Source organism: Nicotiana attenuata, unplaced genomic scaffold (assembly GCF_001879085.1).
Source record: "Nicotiana attenuata strain UT unplaced genomic scaffold, NIATTr2, whole genome shotgun sequence".
Taxonomy (NCBI): domain Eukaryota; kingdom Viridiplantae; phylum Streptophyta; class Magnoliopsida; order Solanales; family Solanaceae; genus Nicotiana; species Nicotiana attenuata.
The window spans coordinates 603,708-618,113 of record NW_017670438.1 but is presented as its reverse complement, the minus strand read 5'-3'; the positions used below and the strand labels follow the sequence as shown (position 1 = coordinate 618,113).

The 14,406-nt window shown below is 34.2% G+C and overlaps 1 protein-coding gene across 1 annotated transcript in view; it reads left to right on the top strand.

The window, feature by feature from the left end:
* The window catches only part of LOC109239421 (histone deacetylase 19), a 7,248-nt gene extending 163 nt beyond the window's left edge, over positions 1–7,085 (top strand). Inside the window, exons 2-8 of the mRNA XM_019405987.1 lie at positions 1,222–1,779; positions 3,132–3,572; positions 4,340–4,570; positions 5,125–5,192; positions 5,315–5,372; positions 6,738–6,806; positions 6,890–7,085. Coding sequence (XP_019261532.1) covers positions 1,252–1,779; positions 3,132–3,572; positions 4,340–4,570; positions 5,125–5,192; positions 5,315–5,372; positions 6,738–6,806; positions 6,890–6,991 — 1,497 coding nt within the window. The 5' untranslated portion in view covers positions 1,222–1,251 and the 3' untranslated portion in view covers positions 6,992–7,085. The remainder of the gene's footprint in view (positions 1–1,221; positions 1,780–3,131; positions 3,573–4,339; positions 4,571–5,124; positions 5,193–5,314; positions 5,373–6,737; positions 6,807–6,889) is intronic.
* Positions 7,086–14,406: the final 7,321 nt, after the last annotated feature.

Genomic DNA, 14,406 nt, shown 5'->3' with positions numbered 1-14,406 from the left:
TTTGTTTTTGCTTGACCCTAAATTCTTATGTGCAGTTCAATTAACAACTGAGTAAGAAAAAAAAAAGTAAAAGAAGTTCGTTTAAATGCTTTTACTTGTGTTTTGATTGTACATTTTTTTTGAGGAAATAGGTTAGCTGGAGACCATTTTGTTATTGGGTATTTGAGCTAAAATTTGGTCTTGGCCATGATTGGTTATTTGGTTCTTGCATTTTGCTTTTATATGGGTCATGTAGCTGAAGATTTTTACATAAAAATAAGTGGGAATATGAGTGTTTTTCATTTTTTTTTTAAATTTGTGTTGGTTAATTTGATATAGTAAAAGCAGTATTCATGGGTCTGATGATTTTTTCTGAATCTTGCTGCTTGTGTGTTCTATTGAACTTTAAGTACTCTAACAACAACAATAACAATAAACCCACTGTAGTCCCACAAGTGCGGTCTAGGGAGTGTAGTGTCTATGTAGAATTGTAGACCTTACCCCTACCTTGTGAAGATTACTTTAAGTACTCTAATAGACTAAGACTACTAAAAAGTTTGGAGCAACGGTAAAGTTGTCTCCCGTGTGACCTATAGATCAAGGGTTCGAGCAGTGGAATCAGCCACAGATGTCTGCATCAGGTTAGGCCGCCTACATCACACCCCTTGGGATGCGGCCCTTCCCCGGACCATGCGTTAATGCGAGATGATTTGTGTACCAGGCTACCCTACCCTACTCTAAGACTACTAAAACATTTATGTTTTTACTTTCTATTTTGGTGGGTTTGGAGGGGGGGGGGGGGGTCATGCTTGCATATTGTTGAATCTTGCTGTCTATAGGTTTCTATCAAAAGTTGTGAACTTTAGTACTCTAAGACTACTATAAATTATTATTTTTAGCTTTTTTTGAGTGGATTTGGGGGGGGGGGGGGGGTTTCATGTTATGTATATGTTTGAAGCTTATTGTTGGCTAATTTCTGAACTAGTTTGGGGTTGAGGCGAAGAAGTTGTATTATGTTCGTCTCTAGCATTTGCCTACAGTGGTGTCTACTTCTGTTCTCTTTGGGTGTCCATATCAAATGATGCCTTATAAATTTTTTGAGAATTTATGCTCTTTATTCTAAAAGAAAAGATCTAAGTCTAGGAATTTACGTCAACCTCCTTTCCTGGTTGTCAATCTGTCTTGAGATTTAACTTTCTATTGCTGATTTTCCTCCTTCCCGTTCTTTCGAGTTCTGTGTAGGTTTAGCCGTGCTGGTTTATAGCTTGGGCCATGGATACTGGAGGAAACTCCTTACCATCTGGTGCAGATGGTAAGAAGAGAAAAGTGAGTTATTTCTATGATCCTGAAGTTGGCAATTACTATTATGGACAAGGCCACCCGATGAAGCCGCATAGAATCCGTATGACACATGCTCTTCTTGCCCACTATGGTCTATTACAACATATGAATGTTCTGAAGCCAAATCCCGCTAGAGATAAGGATCTTTGCCGGTTTCATGCTGATGATTATGTTGCTTTCTTGAGAAGCATAACCCCTGAGACACAACAAGATCAGCTGAGGCAGCTGAAGAGGTTCAATGTCGGGGAAGACTGTCCAGTTTTTGATGGTCTTTATTCCTTCTGTCAAACCTATGCTGGAGGTTCTGTTGGTGGGGCAGTTAAGTTAAACCATGGACACTGTGATATTGCCGTAAATTGGGCTGGTGGATTACATCATGCCAAGAAATGTGAAGCTTCTGGTTTCTGCTATGTGAACGACATTGTGCTTGCCATTTTGGAGCTACTCAAAGTCCATGAGGTTGGCTTTATAACTGTCTGTCCTTACTCACTTTGGGGAATGGAGGTTGTTTGAGTGATTTAAAGTTTTATAAATATCGGTTAGCACACATTTTTCACATTTTCTCACTGTTGATTTACTTTTTACACATCAACTTCTTGTCACCAAGCTCTCTTGTGGGGTTGTGATGATCAGCTGCCAACCATCCAATGAAAAGGCCATTTTGTCAAGTAGTCTTCAGGAAATTACAATAACATGTCTCAATAAGTCTCATTGGCTTAGGTATCCCTCCGTCGAATTATGACCCAGGAATCTATGAAATGGAGTCATGAAGTCATCCTTCAATCTCGTTGCTTTAAAAGCAGCCTATGTATAAGTATGCGGGTTGTATCCATTTTATAATTGCATGTAAGGAGATAAAATAATATATTCAATTTGATCATCCCATTTACCAAGAGATGGCCCCCAAAAAGTGAATTTCACCTTTTACACATTATCCTCATAATGGCAGTAAATGCAAGATGAGGCAATGCACCAAGTATACTCTCATTTTAGCTTTTCCTGGTTCTACGTATCTAATGGCACTATACAGAGGATTAGATTGCTAACAGCATCATATTCTGTCATTTTATTCTGTTCTCTCTTTAGTTGAAATATTCATTGAAGTGTGCTTCTTTATTGTTAAAGTAGAGTACTAATTATATTGACAATGTTTAGTTTTTGAAAGCATTTTTTGGTTGCCCAGCTATCAAATTATTTCTGGATGGTAGTCTCCATGAGCTAGAGATACATAAAATATACAAGTTCTAGTCTAGACTCCTTGCTGATTGCTTTGGCGTATAAAGGACATATTCACAAATCTTCTTAGGCAACAAATAAAATCTGTATCACTAACGATGGTTTCAGTTTCTTGCCCATCTGAAAGTTCCATCTCCGATGAAACTTCACATGGGGAGACAGACTTATTGGTTCAAAACGAGGTGTTTACTGTCCCCGTAATTTCCTGGTATGATAGGAAGGGGCAGAAAATAAATTTATGTGCTACAGTCAAGGGTAGGATAAATTTGTGTGCTAATGATGAGGGTCTACAATTCCTACCCCATGCATCCTAACAATATGAAGGAAATGACATTAACCTCTCATCTCTTACTTCCACTCTTCCTGCCATTTCAGTTTAACACCACTATAACTGTATAACATGGTGCTAGTAGCTTTAAAATTATCAATGAAACAACATGGTGTTAGTAGCTTTACAGTTATTAACTAACCATGAATACATATGCATGCATCCAACACATTAACAAGCACATTTACGTTCCCAAGCCGTATGAGTTCTGCATTGCTAACTTGTCTTGTTTATGTTATTGTTGCAGAGAGTTTTGTATGTGGATATTGATATCCATCACGGTGATGGTGTGGAGGAGGCTTTTTATACCACAGATAGGGTCATGACAGTTTCCTTTCATAAATTTGGAGATTACTTTCCCGGTACAGGGGATGTACGTGATATTGGATTTGGAAAGGGAAAATACTACTCTCTTAATGTTCCACTAGATGATGGAATTGATGATGAGAGCTATCAGTCCCTCTTTAAGCCGATAATGGGCAAAGTGATGGAAGTTTTCAAGCCTGGTGCTGTGGTCTTACAATGCGGTGCAGATTCCTTATCTGGGGATAGGCTAGGCTGCTTTAATCTCTCTATTAAAGGACATGCAGAATGTGTCAAATACATGAGGTCTTTCAATGTGCCTCTGCTGTTGCTTGGTGGAGGAGGCTACACAATACGTAATGTTGCTCGTTGCTGGTGTTACGAAGTAAGCAAGTGAATCACACTATCAATTTGCGCATACATCTGCAAAACGATGATTGAATCAGGCTGATTTTCTTCTTTCATATGGCATTTTGAAGTTCAAATTGAATATGTTTTGAAATGAAGTAACCTACCAAAAAGGGAAAAATGAATGTTATTCTCTTTCTGTTTAAATCAAATGTCTATTATTGAGAATTGAATTGAAAATGCTTGTTGTTTGGTAGTAGAAGTGGGTAACATGTGGAGGGGGGGGGGGGGTATTCTTTTAGTTTCTTGCTATAGAAAGTTAAAAAAGAGACTACTGTGAAAATGGTAGATGTTTGTGCTTTAGGAAAATGGACTTCTTTTGAGGAGTTCTTATTTTATGTATCAGGTGGACTTTTGAATCACTGTAACTCTACCTCCTACTGCCAAAATAATGTGCACACAAAAAAGGAGGGAGGAGGGAGGGAAATGTTATAAAATAGAACATTTTATAACATGTGCCAAGTGGACTTTTGGATCACTCTAACTCTACCTCCTGCCCAAAACATGCACACACAATTTTTTTTTTGTTTTTCTTGGGGGTGGGGGGAGAGAGAGTGTGAAGGACTTATAAGGTACTAGAAAACGGATGGCTTGACCATGTAGTGGAGAATATCATATTCTAGGATACCACGGGAACCCTATTGGACCTTTTCTTTAAAAGAATAATCTGAACAGTTGATTGTACATTGTAATGCTTCTTGTAATTTTCTTATGTTTATTAATCGTACTTCTGTGTTTGAGCAGACAGGAGTTGCATTAGGTATAGAGCTTGAAGATAAGATGCCGCCACATGAATATTATGAATATTTTGGTCCAGACTATACCCTGCATGTTGCTCCAAGTAACATGGAGAACAAAAATTCTCGTCAGATTTTAGAAGATATAAGATCAAAGCTGCTTGATAATCTTTCAACACTTCAGCATGCCCCAAGTGTACAGTTCCAGGAGCGACCACCAGATACCGAATTACCTGAGGTTTGCTTTCATTTCCATAGCATTGCTCTTCGAAGAATTACCAGTTTCTACTAGGTGTTTGAGTTTCAGTGGCCAAGACTAGGCTCCTTAAACCACACTGATAAATTAAGACAAAATCATTGGATCCGAGCTACTCGTTGTTTCCATATCTGCCACTCTCTACATTACTTACCTTATAAAAAGAAATCTACTTTTTCTACATTTAGCAATTCATGTACCACTTTGAGAGATGCAAAGATAAACCTGCCCTATGTATGATAGGCTTTCATATTTCTGCCGTTGAGAAGAGTTGGATTTTCCCCCGGGCTTTGGTTCAATGGTAAGTATGCAACACGTGATGTGTGGGCTAAGCTCACAGCACGGTTCAAACCCTACCGCGGAGAAAGCCTGGTATTTAAGTTGAGAGTAGAGGGCTGGACCCGTACTCCCGAGGATTTTGAACTTGTGCGCCAACTCGACTCGGGCTAGAATCCCACAGGAGATTTCTGCGATTCCAGAAAAAAATGTATATTTGATTTTTCCATTAAAAGATGATGACTTTTTGCAACATTCAGGCTGATGAAGATCAGGAGGATGCAGATTCAAGATGGGATCCTGATTCTGACACAAATGACGAAGACCGGTACTTTTACTTTTCTTATTTTATTCATCTGGATGGGGATATGTTTGTTCTTCAACCTGCACCCTGCTATCTTGCTTATTATGAAAATGTTGATTCATTCATGCCATGTTACTTTCATACAGTAAGCCCATTCCTAGCAGAGTGAGGAGGGAAAATGTTGAACCTGAAGGAAAAGGCGCGGTATGCATCAGCCTTTACTTTGTATTTGAAACAAGATTTAGATGTGATCATCTTTTTTGTGATACATGTGAATGATTCATTTTGGTGTCTGTTTTTTCTGTACAGGCGTTAATGTAGTTTTTTTTTTTCTGTATTTCTAATGAGCTACACATTATCTCCTTGATGTTGATGGATTCCCACTTTAGATACTCTAATAAAACAAACTGCTACTTGTGGCTAGGCATGCTGTTCATTTTTGAATTTGCATTACCCTCAGGCCTCAAGTCAATATCATCTTGAAGTATAGTGGGAAATGCTTTTGGTTAGATCAGTATGGGGGGATAAGTAACTGCATCTGAGGTAGGGGGTTACATGTAGCAATTTCTTATGCTTGTCAGTAGAGGACCTCATGACTTATTTTCGGCGGATTTAAACATGAGGAAGTTCTATTTCCGTTGAACTATATACTTTTTTCTCTCATGTTCTTTCCATGAAAATGAAGGATGATCAATACTTCTTGTGAGTAAGGTAACAATATTATAAATCATTAGCACAGATAGTGCTAAGAGGAAAATATAATTACAAGACAAAAGAGCAAAAATGGCCTTGTACATCTTTACAAGGTTCCTATGGTGTCTTGATGATCAAAAACTTATAGTAATGGAATTGAAATGAGTTTATCTGCTGTTCCATAAATCAATAACGAGAACATGTTCCTTTAGCTATTACGGAGTATCAGTTTTGGCTCAAAAACCTTTTTTGTGGTGCTATCTTCTTTTCCTTCTTTCCTTTGTATTGATTATAGATTTTATTTTATGGATGAAGAAAGGTTTATGGTAGTTTACTAACGATTCTAATCGCCGTTAATTGGTTAGAACTGGTTGTTCACCTGGAAACTTAAAGCTTTTCAAGCAACTCCTTGGTCAAAAGTAGTCCAAGATCTTGTTTAAGTTGATGTTTTTAGTTTTCATATTAGTTGCTAGCTTTGCTGTTCTTTCAGTTTTTTGGACAATTATGTAGGAGAAATTAGCAGCTTGGCTTCCAATTTCTGCAGTAGAGTCTTTACCAGTTCTTGAAGGCGCCCTACTTCTGAAATTCCTCTTCTTTCATTTACATTTTCGTCCCTCTTAGGTCATTCTGAACCTCCAAATTATGATCCTTACACCTCATGAAATGTCCACATTCGTTCTGCTGCGAGTCTGTAGCGTTCTTGATATGACATTATATTTTGCAGGACTGAGTCAAAAATCCTTGTTAATATGTGAAAATTAAAGATCTTAAATGAGATGTCTTCTTTATTCCTGCTTAATCCTTGTCGATCATTTTGTTTACTGATACCATATGGAGCTGCAAATACTAATAGTTTGTTTTCATTCAAATTATCAGGAAGATATGAAAACAGAGGAGCGCCTAAGAGAAGTAGAGTCGACATTTGCTGAATCAACAAGCTTGAAGGTTTAGAGCATTATCTGTGCATTTATAAATGGAAAACAAGTTGCATAGTCCTAACAATTTTCTCATTGAATGTGTTTTATCAGGGTGGCAATTCAGGTTCTGTAATGATAGATGGAGGACAGATTAAAATGGAACAAGGAAGCTCTAACAAGCCTTTTGATCAACCACCTGATACTAATTCTTGATTGAACTTTTGTCATCTTTTGAGCTCTATTGTAGTGTATGATCTTCAAATTATACAGTTGAGTCTATTTATCTTGCACACTATTTTGGAGATAAGGTATGATCCATCCCCCCCCCCCCCCCCAACCCAACCCAACCCAAAAAAAGAAAGAAGAACTGGGCATCTTTCTATCGTATAACTTGAAGAAAAAAACCTGCAAAACGTTAATAGGCCAAGATTTTTCTGGAAATGAGGTCCAAAATTTTGTGGTGGTTAGTAATGTTTGTTCAGTCGGATCAATTTTAATGGAATGCTTAAGAACACGCAAGTGTTGTGAATTAGCACTGGAGTTTTTTACAATATTTAATCATTGTCCCAACAACCATTCCCATTTGTTTCCTCCTATTCTTTTTAGGCATTTTTAAGACTAGCTCTCAGGCAAGAAGAGTCTTGTCATTATGTTAACGTCGATCCTGTAATTGCTTGTTAATTTCTTTTTTAGTTTTTCCGTCAAATAAAAACTGATTTGAATTTATATTTTTTATGGCTGGTGGCGTTGATTATTCAATTTTCAACTTTGGAAAAACAAATTGAAGTTTTTCTTGATTATATAAATGGATACTTATTTTTAGGCCAAAATAAAAGAATAAATTGGTCACTTATTGACAATAAGTTATTGTGGACCGGAGGGAGCAGTTCTTTCTTCAACCTTATCTCATGTGACACTTTTTTTTTTTGTGTTAATTTTATCAAACACAAGTAAGGTGTTCTTTTTTAGAAAGTGTTAAAAAACATAATTCTTTCCACCAAATACAACTTGAGAAAAGTGTTTTTCTTTTATTATTGAGCTACGTTAGAAGTGCTTTTCAGTTTTTGCAAAGCTAAAAAAATTCAAATATTTGAAAAGAAGTTTCCAATTATTTTTTTGGCCATTTAAAACAAACGCCACCAATATTTAATGGGCTTGTTCCCCGAACCATATTTATGCTCAAGTCTAGTAGCATCTATTTTTTTTAAGGCAACAAATATATAATAAACAACCAAGCCGAAATAGAGTTACATTAGGAAAATATCCCTGTTCTCTAAATGAGAAGCATTAAAAAAAAACAGAAGCTAAACAGGAAGGATAGAAATCCAAATTAACTAGTAATTACAATAACTATGTCTCTCTCAAACAAGTTAGGGTTGTTTATATAACTTTTTACCATCTATGTTGTTTCTGTTATGCTTATTTTAGCAGAAGACTATTTTTAAAGTTTTATTATTCTCGACTGAAAAGTTTTCAATATTTTCTATTGGTATATTAATTATACCCAAAAAGAAAGTTTTGTGGAATGACAAGAGTTGCAATTAAATAATAAAGTCACCAATATAAAGGAAAAATTTTTGTTTAGGTTTTCTCCCTTCACCAAATTAGTATGCATTACATTCCTAATCTACCAAATACTTTCATTTTTGATTGGGAACTTTGACTAGAAGCATATATATATGCTTTTTCAACCGTTTCAATAACGTGAAAAGACAAGTTTAAAAACATCTTGAAAATGTTACAATCCACACGAACAATTTTTCCTCAATTTTCATGAAATAAAAGGCTTGACTTTTCTTATTTATTCTCTTTTTCCTTTTTCTTTTTTCCAAGAACTTTTACATCAAACATAAAGCTGGCAAATCAAATTGGTAAAAACTGAAAAAAAGGTGAAAGAAAGTATAGGATTAGAACCAATAAAGCTTAAGCAAATGATAGTGTAATTTGACTAACAAAATTATGGAAAAGTAAGTGACTTGAAAAGTAGTGTTAAGCATATGGAATTACAGCTGCAAATTTGTAATCAAGACTTTTATATGAATTGTCAATTAAACTGTAATCATAATTTGCATCGCATGTCACGGCTTTGCTTTTTTGTTTGCACAACATGGTTTAATTATCAACTACTACACAAAAAGTATAATGAAAGGTAAATTTAAATTATTTTTAATGTGCACTTCCTTTTAAAATAAGGGTATCTTTTAATTACTTTGGTAATGGTAAGCGTAAAACTCAAAATGAAAAATATAGTGGAGTGCAAATATAGACTATTTTCAATATGCCCTTCCATGCAAAATAAGGATATTTTCTAATTACTTTGTTAATGGTAAGGGTAAAATTTAAACGGCATGTATAGTGGAATGTAAATGTATATAGACTATTTTCAATAGTACATAGGTAAATTTGGCCTTTTCCCCAACAAATAAAAATATATCAATATTTTCATCGGTCAATTCTCCAGGTTTTTTAAATCCCCCGGATTTAGAATTTACAGTAAGTAAATTCAAGGAACTGCATTGTCAAAAAAAAGGATTGACAACAATTAAACACTCATAAGAAAAAAAAAATCCGTGAGGGGCATTTGCATCTATATCCGTTTTTTGTGCCACATTTTAACCTGTGCCCGCTTTGCAAAAAAAATTGCAAGCGTACCCGCTTTTTCGCATAACTTCAGCACACGGGGCTGAAGTAGCAAAGGCAATCACACAAAACTTCAGCATTTTAGTAGCCGGGCCTGAAGTTCAGCTCTGGAGCTGAAGTTTTTGTTTTGTAACTCGCGAACTTCAGCTCTAGAGCTGAAGTTTTATTTTATAAGTTTTTGTTTAGTAACCGGGCTGAAGTTTGCCAGTTATAAAATAAAAACTTCAGCTCTAGAGCTGAAGTTTTTATTTTATAACTGGCAAACTCCAGCTCTAGAGCTGAAGTTTTTGTCTTTGTAACCGGAAAACTTCAGCTCTAGAGCTGAAGTTTGCCAGTTATAAAATAAGTTTTTGTTAATTTGGTTGACTTTTATAAGGTTTTGTTTAGTAACCGGGAAACTTCAGCTCTAGAGCTGAAGTTTTTGTCTTTGTAACCGGAAAACTTCAGCTCTAGAGCTGAAGTTTTTCAGTTACAACACAAAAACTTCAGCTCTAGAGCTGAAGTTTTCTAATTACAACATAGAAACTTCAGCTATAGAGCTGAAGTTTTTGTCTAATTAACTTCAGCTCAGGACACCAAGAAGATACAGTTACATCTAATTAACTGTATTGTGATCATCTAATGCATCCGATTTTGCGTTCTGTTTTTATTGCAAAATAAATGCTTTGTTGTTATGTTATTTCGTTTTCGAAAACTTTTCTTTTTAACATTTGAATCTCCGATCGCTGATGATCAGTTTCTCCATTTTCTTTACGGTTTCTATGTTTTATCTATATTACAACATATTTGATTTTCGTGTTGCCGTTTTTTTGTTGGATAAAAGTTGGTGCCTTTTTCTGATCAATGGTATGACCATATCATTCCTCAGTCCTCAGGGAGTTGTGTTTCCAGACAATGAGAAAATGAAGAAGGAGAAGGGGAGGAGAAAGAGAAGCTGAAGTTTTTTAAAAAGTGGGTACGGATGCAAACAGAAAGACAAAGCGGCTACAGGTTAAAAAGGGGCGCCGAAATAGGGCGCCCCGTGCAATTTACATAAAGCAGAATCATTTCTGGTCCAAATTATATCCTCTTTTATACATTATCTAAGATAAAAAGAGAGTGAGAGCTTTTAGCTACGGCTTCTTTTTTCCAATGTCCAAATGGAAAACATTGTAAAAAGTAATCTTTTTCTTTCAAAAAGTGCAAAAAAGTGAATTGCAACTTCCTTTTTAACTATAAAACAAATTCATGATTGCGCATTGATGCTATTTTAATCATAAAATGGACTATCCTCTTTATATCATTTTCAATTATCATTTACTTACCTATTTTCCAAGTTGCATTGTATAGCCAAAGACATACTTAAATTGACTTAACTTACAAACAACTTTTAATAATTTGGTTGACTTTTACGTAAGAAAAGGAAAAAATTGATGGTGTAAAAGTAAAATTGTTGACCCCAGAGAAAATGTTAATAGAATGAATGACAGAATTATTTAAGAAAAAAAAGAGAATAGATTCTTGTCCCTTCGAGTGCAAATCTGTCGTGAAAGAATGGTTGTTTTTGACGATTAGAAACTCTACTTAAAATGGAATTATTCTTTTTTATTGTTCTTACGATTGTAAAATTACTTGCAAAATTGATAGATGAATGCAATTGGACTTTTGTTTTCCACTTTTCCTTCGATCTATATAAGGAATATTGTGTCTTCACCAAATGTAAAGAGATTTCGAGAATTGAAACATATGTAATTCATCAAAATAATTACTACTACATTGTGTCCTAAAGATATAATATATAGTACAAAATATTCATGAATTACTTGAATGATGTTTCCATTTTTTTTTTTTAAATATCATGTGTGACAACTATAACCACAAAGTTACTCCCCCGGTCTACTTTAATTGATTTTTTTGATTGTTTTTACACATATTAAGGAATCTATATTTTAGCATTAATTAACAATAAAATTGACCATATTTACCTTAATTTGTTCCTATGGAAATATAACAAATACTCCTAGGCTCTTTACTCCAAGAGCAACTTTGAAAAAAAAAGCTAACTCCTTGATAGTATCTGGAAAAATCAAATATTGTGAATTATATTAACCTTATTTTGTTCATTGGCAACATCATATGAAGAAGGAGAGATGTTCTCTACAGTTTCCAACATTTAATTCATATGAAACTGCATCTTATTTATGCAGATGCAAAGTCATTAATTTTCTGAGAGTTACAAAAACAAACTAATTGACATTTGTTAAAAGATTGTAATAAAATGATTGATTGGTAAATTATTATGTTATAATTAAGATGTTTGAGGTTTGTATCACCAAAACCCTCTTTCTCTCCCTAAAAAAAAAAATACTTTACCCGTTTAAAAAAGAATGCCCGGCTTAAAGTATAAAGATCAATATATTTAATTATAGATATAAAATTAGATATTGGTCATATACTTTTTAGATAAAGTTTAAATAAGTAAAAACAACGGAAGAATGTAATAATCATGATTTTTATTCCTACAAAATATTTGAAAACTTATAGTCTAAGAAAAACGATTAAATTGCTAAAATCACAGTTCTGTTAGAAAATTAGGAGTTAGGATACTAGGTGTAATAATTTTAAAAACAGCAAAATAAGAAGAAAAAGAAAAGAATTTGTTGCAATTAGGGGTCTACAAAAAAAACCAATAAACCGCACTAAACCGATAATCCGAGTCAAACCGGAAAAAAAAACTCGATTGTGGTTTGGTTTGACTTGGTTTTATTGGAAAAGAAAACACGACCATAATGGTTTGGTTTGGTTTTAACTAAAAGAAAGTCAAACCGAAACCAAATCAATCCGGTAGTTACAATTTTTAAAAGTATTTTATACATATAAATATTTATTGTAATGTAATTTATAAATATTTCTTCAACTTTTTCACAATTTTATCTTTAACGTATTATTTCAAGTTTAGACTTAACATTCTTGAACGATAAAAAAAACTTTATAGCGTATAAATGCTGTAACTCAAAGAAAAACTTTATAGCAATACTAATGAGTAATGCTAACAAAAGAATTACACAATTCAACACTAGGAATGGTGTTGGATATCTATTTTTTAGTTTTACATTGGTTAGAATTAACTTAGTTGATCTTTTTCTTTAGTGCTTAGTTATGTAATTTATAGTACTTATTAATTATACTTATTTTAGCATGATATATATAGTAGTATATTTAGATTATGTTAATTTTTATTAAGGTTTATTAATTAAGAAAAAACGAGATTGAAAAACCCGACTTTGTTGGTTTGGTTTGGTTTATAGATTTAAAAATCCGACACCATTAATTGATTTGATAATTAAAAAATTCAAACCAACTCGACCTATGTACCCCTAGCTGCAATAATATGTGGGGTCAAATGGATTTGCTCGTGAGTCACAGCAAATTTGCAACCAAATTTATGACATACCTCTATTTATTTATTTAATTGTGTATTTTTCATTATTATAAGATGGGCCCTCTTAAATCTGATAAATAAAGGCATCGTAGATCAATAGGTTCCAAAAGAAAGAAAAAAAATATTAATACGTCTCTCTCCTTTGACGATTTTCTTCCGTTTAGATTGTCTTACCAACCAAACTATAGTCTATACACCATCACGTGGGGTGTCAAAACAATAGTCTATTTAGAAGAAAATAATAATTACACTCTACCACTATTATTTCTATGTTTTAAAATAAATAAATAAGTTATTAGAAAAGAGTAGTTTTAGAAAATGCATCAAGATTTATGAAATGAAGACACGTAGAGAAAATTAAGCAGAAAAAAAAGAAGCTTGAAACATAAAGTATATATAATTTGACATGACCACTAAATTACTGAAAGTTATTTAACGTACGGAGCATTTTTCTTTCTAAAAATAAACACCTAGTAAGTTGAAACTCAACTGTGGAGTGTAAAATAGACGGTCTGATACACAAAAAGATTAATGTAAATTTGCTCTTTTTTGTTTGGTGATGTTTGGCTATAATTATATATTTTTAGTGTATTACTTATATTACATTTAGGTGTTTTAATGTTAAACTAAACTATAATTGTGCATTTTATGTGTAGGTACGTTGAAGACGAAATTGGGAGTGAAAGTGAAGTAGAGATTTTATGTGTATTTTATGCCTTACAAGAATAGTTCGTGATTATTTGATGATGGGAAATATTATAATGAGATAATAAAACAATGATTGAAGGCAAATGATTGAAGAAAAAATCAAAAAAAGAAGACAAAAAGAACAACTGGAAAGGAAAATAAAACAAAAACGTGACTTGAAGAATAGGAACAACTTAAAAGCAAAGGAAAGGAATTGAGTGTTAGGCAACAGAATGAGGCCACGAAGAATAAGTCTGGGCGAAGCGAGCTATTTAGCTCGCGTTAGATCAAGTGACGCGAGGGAACTTTTGCGCAGTGAAGCTGGCGACGCCAGGAGTAACGCGAGATAGGGGCGTGCATTTTGCCTCGCAGCGCGAAGCCTGTAGCTGTATGAGTCAAAATCTGATCAAAGAAATTCTAATTTCTACTTAAGGAAGAACGATTGAGAAGCAACCAAGCCGAAGTCACATATAGGAAGCAATATACCGGCGAGTAATTCAGCTACGGTCGAGGTCGAACACTCAATTCGGCCCGAACTTGCTAGTTCAATACTTAGACATTTCAGAGAAATATTCTGTGATCGCTACTGTGTTAAAACGCAAAATCAGAAAGACTGTTAGAATTAAAAACTGGAAAAACAGTAAAGTATAAAAAATATTCCGAGTCCACAATTTGCTTGTGCGTCCTTAAGAAATTTTAACCCCCTCACACGTTGCCAAGGTAATGGATTAAATCCTCCCAGGATGAAACGGAATAAACCTTCCTGCAACAGTGGCAATACAAACTGCAGGATACCAACGAACTCAAAGAATGGGAGCAAAATCACACTTACGAATTTGAGAGAATTCTGCGAAATAGAATGCAGGATATTCAGAAGGAA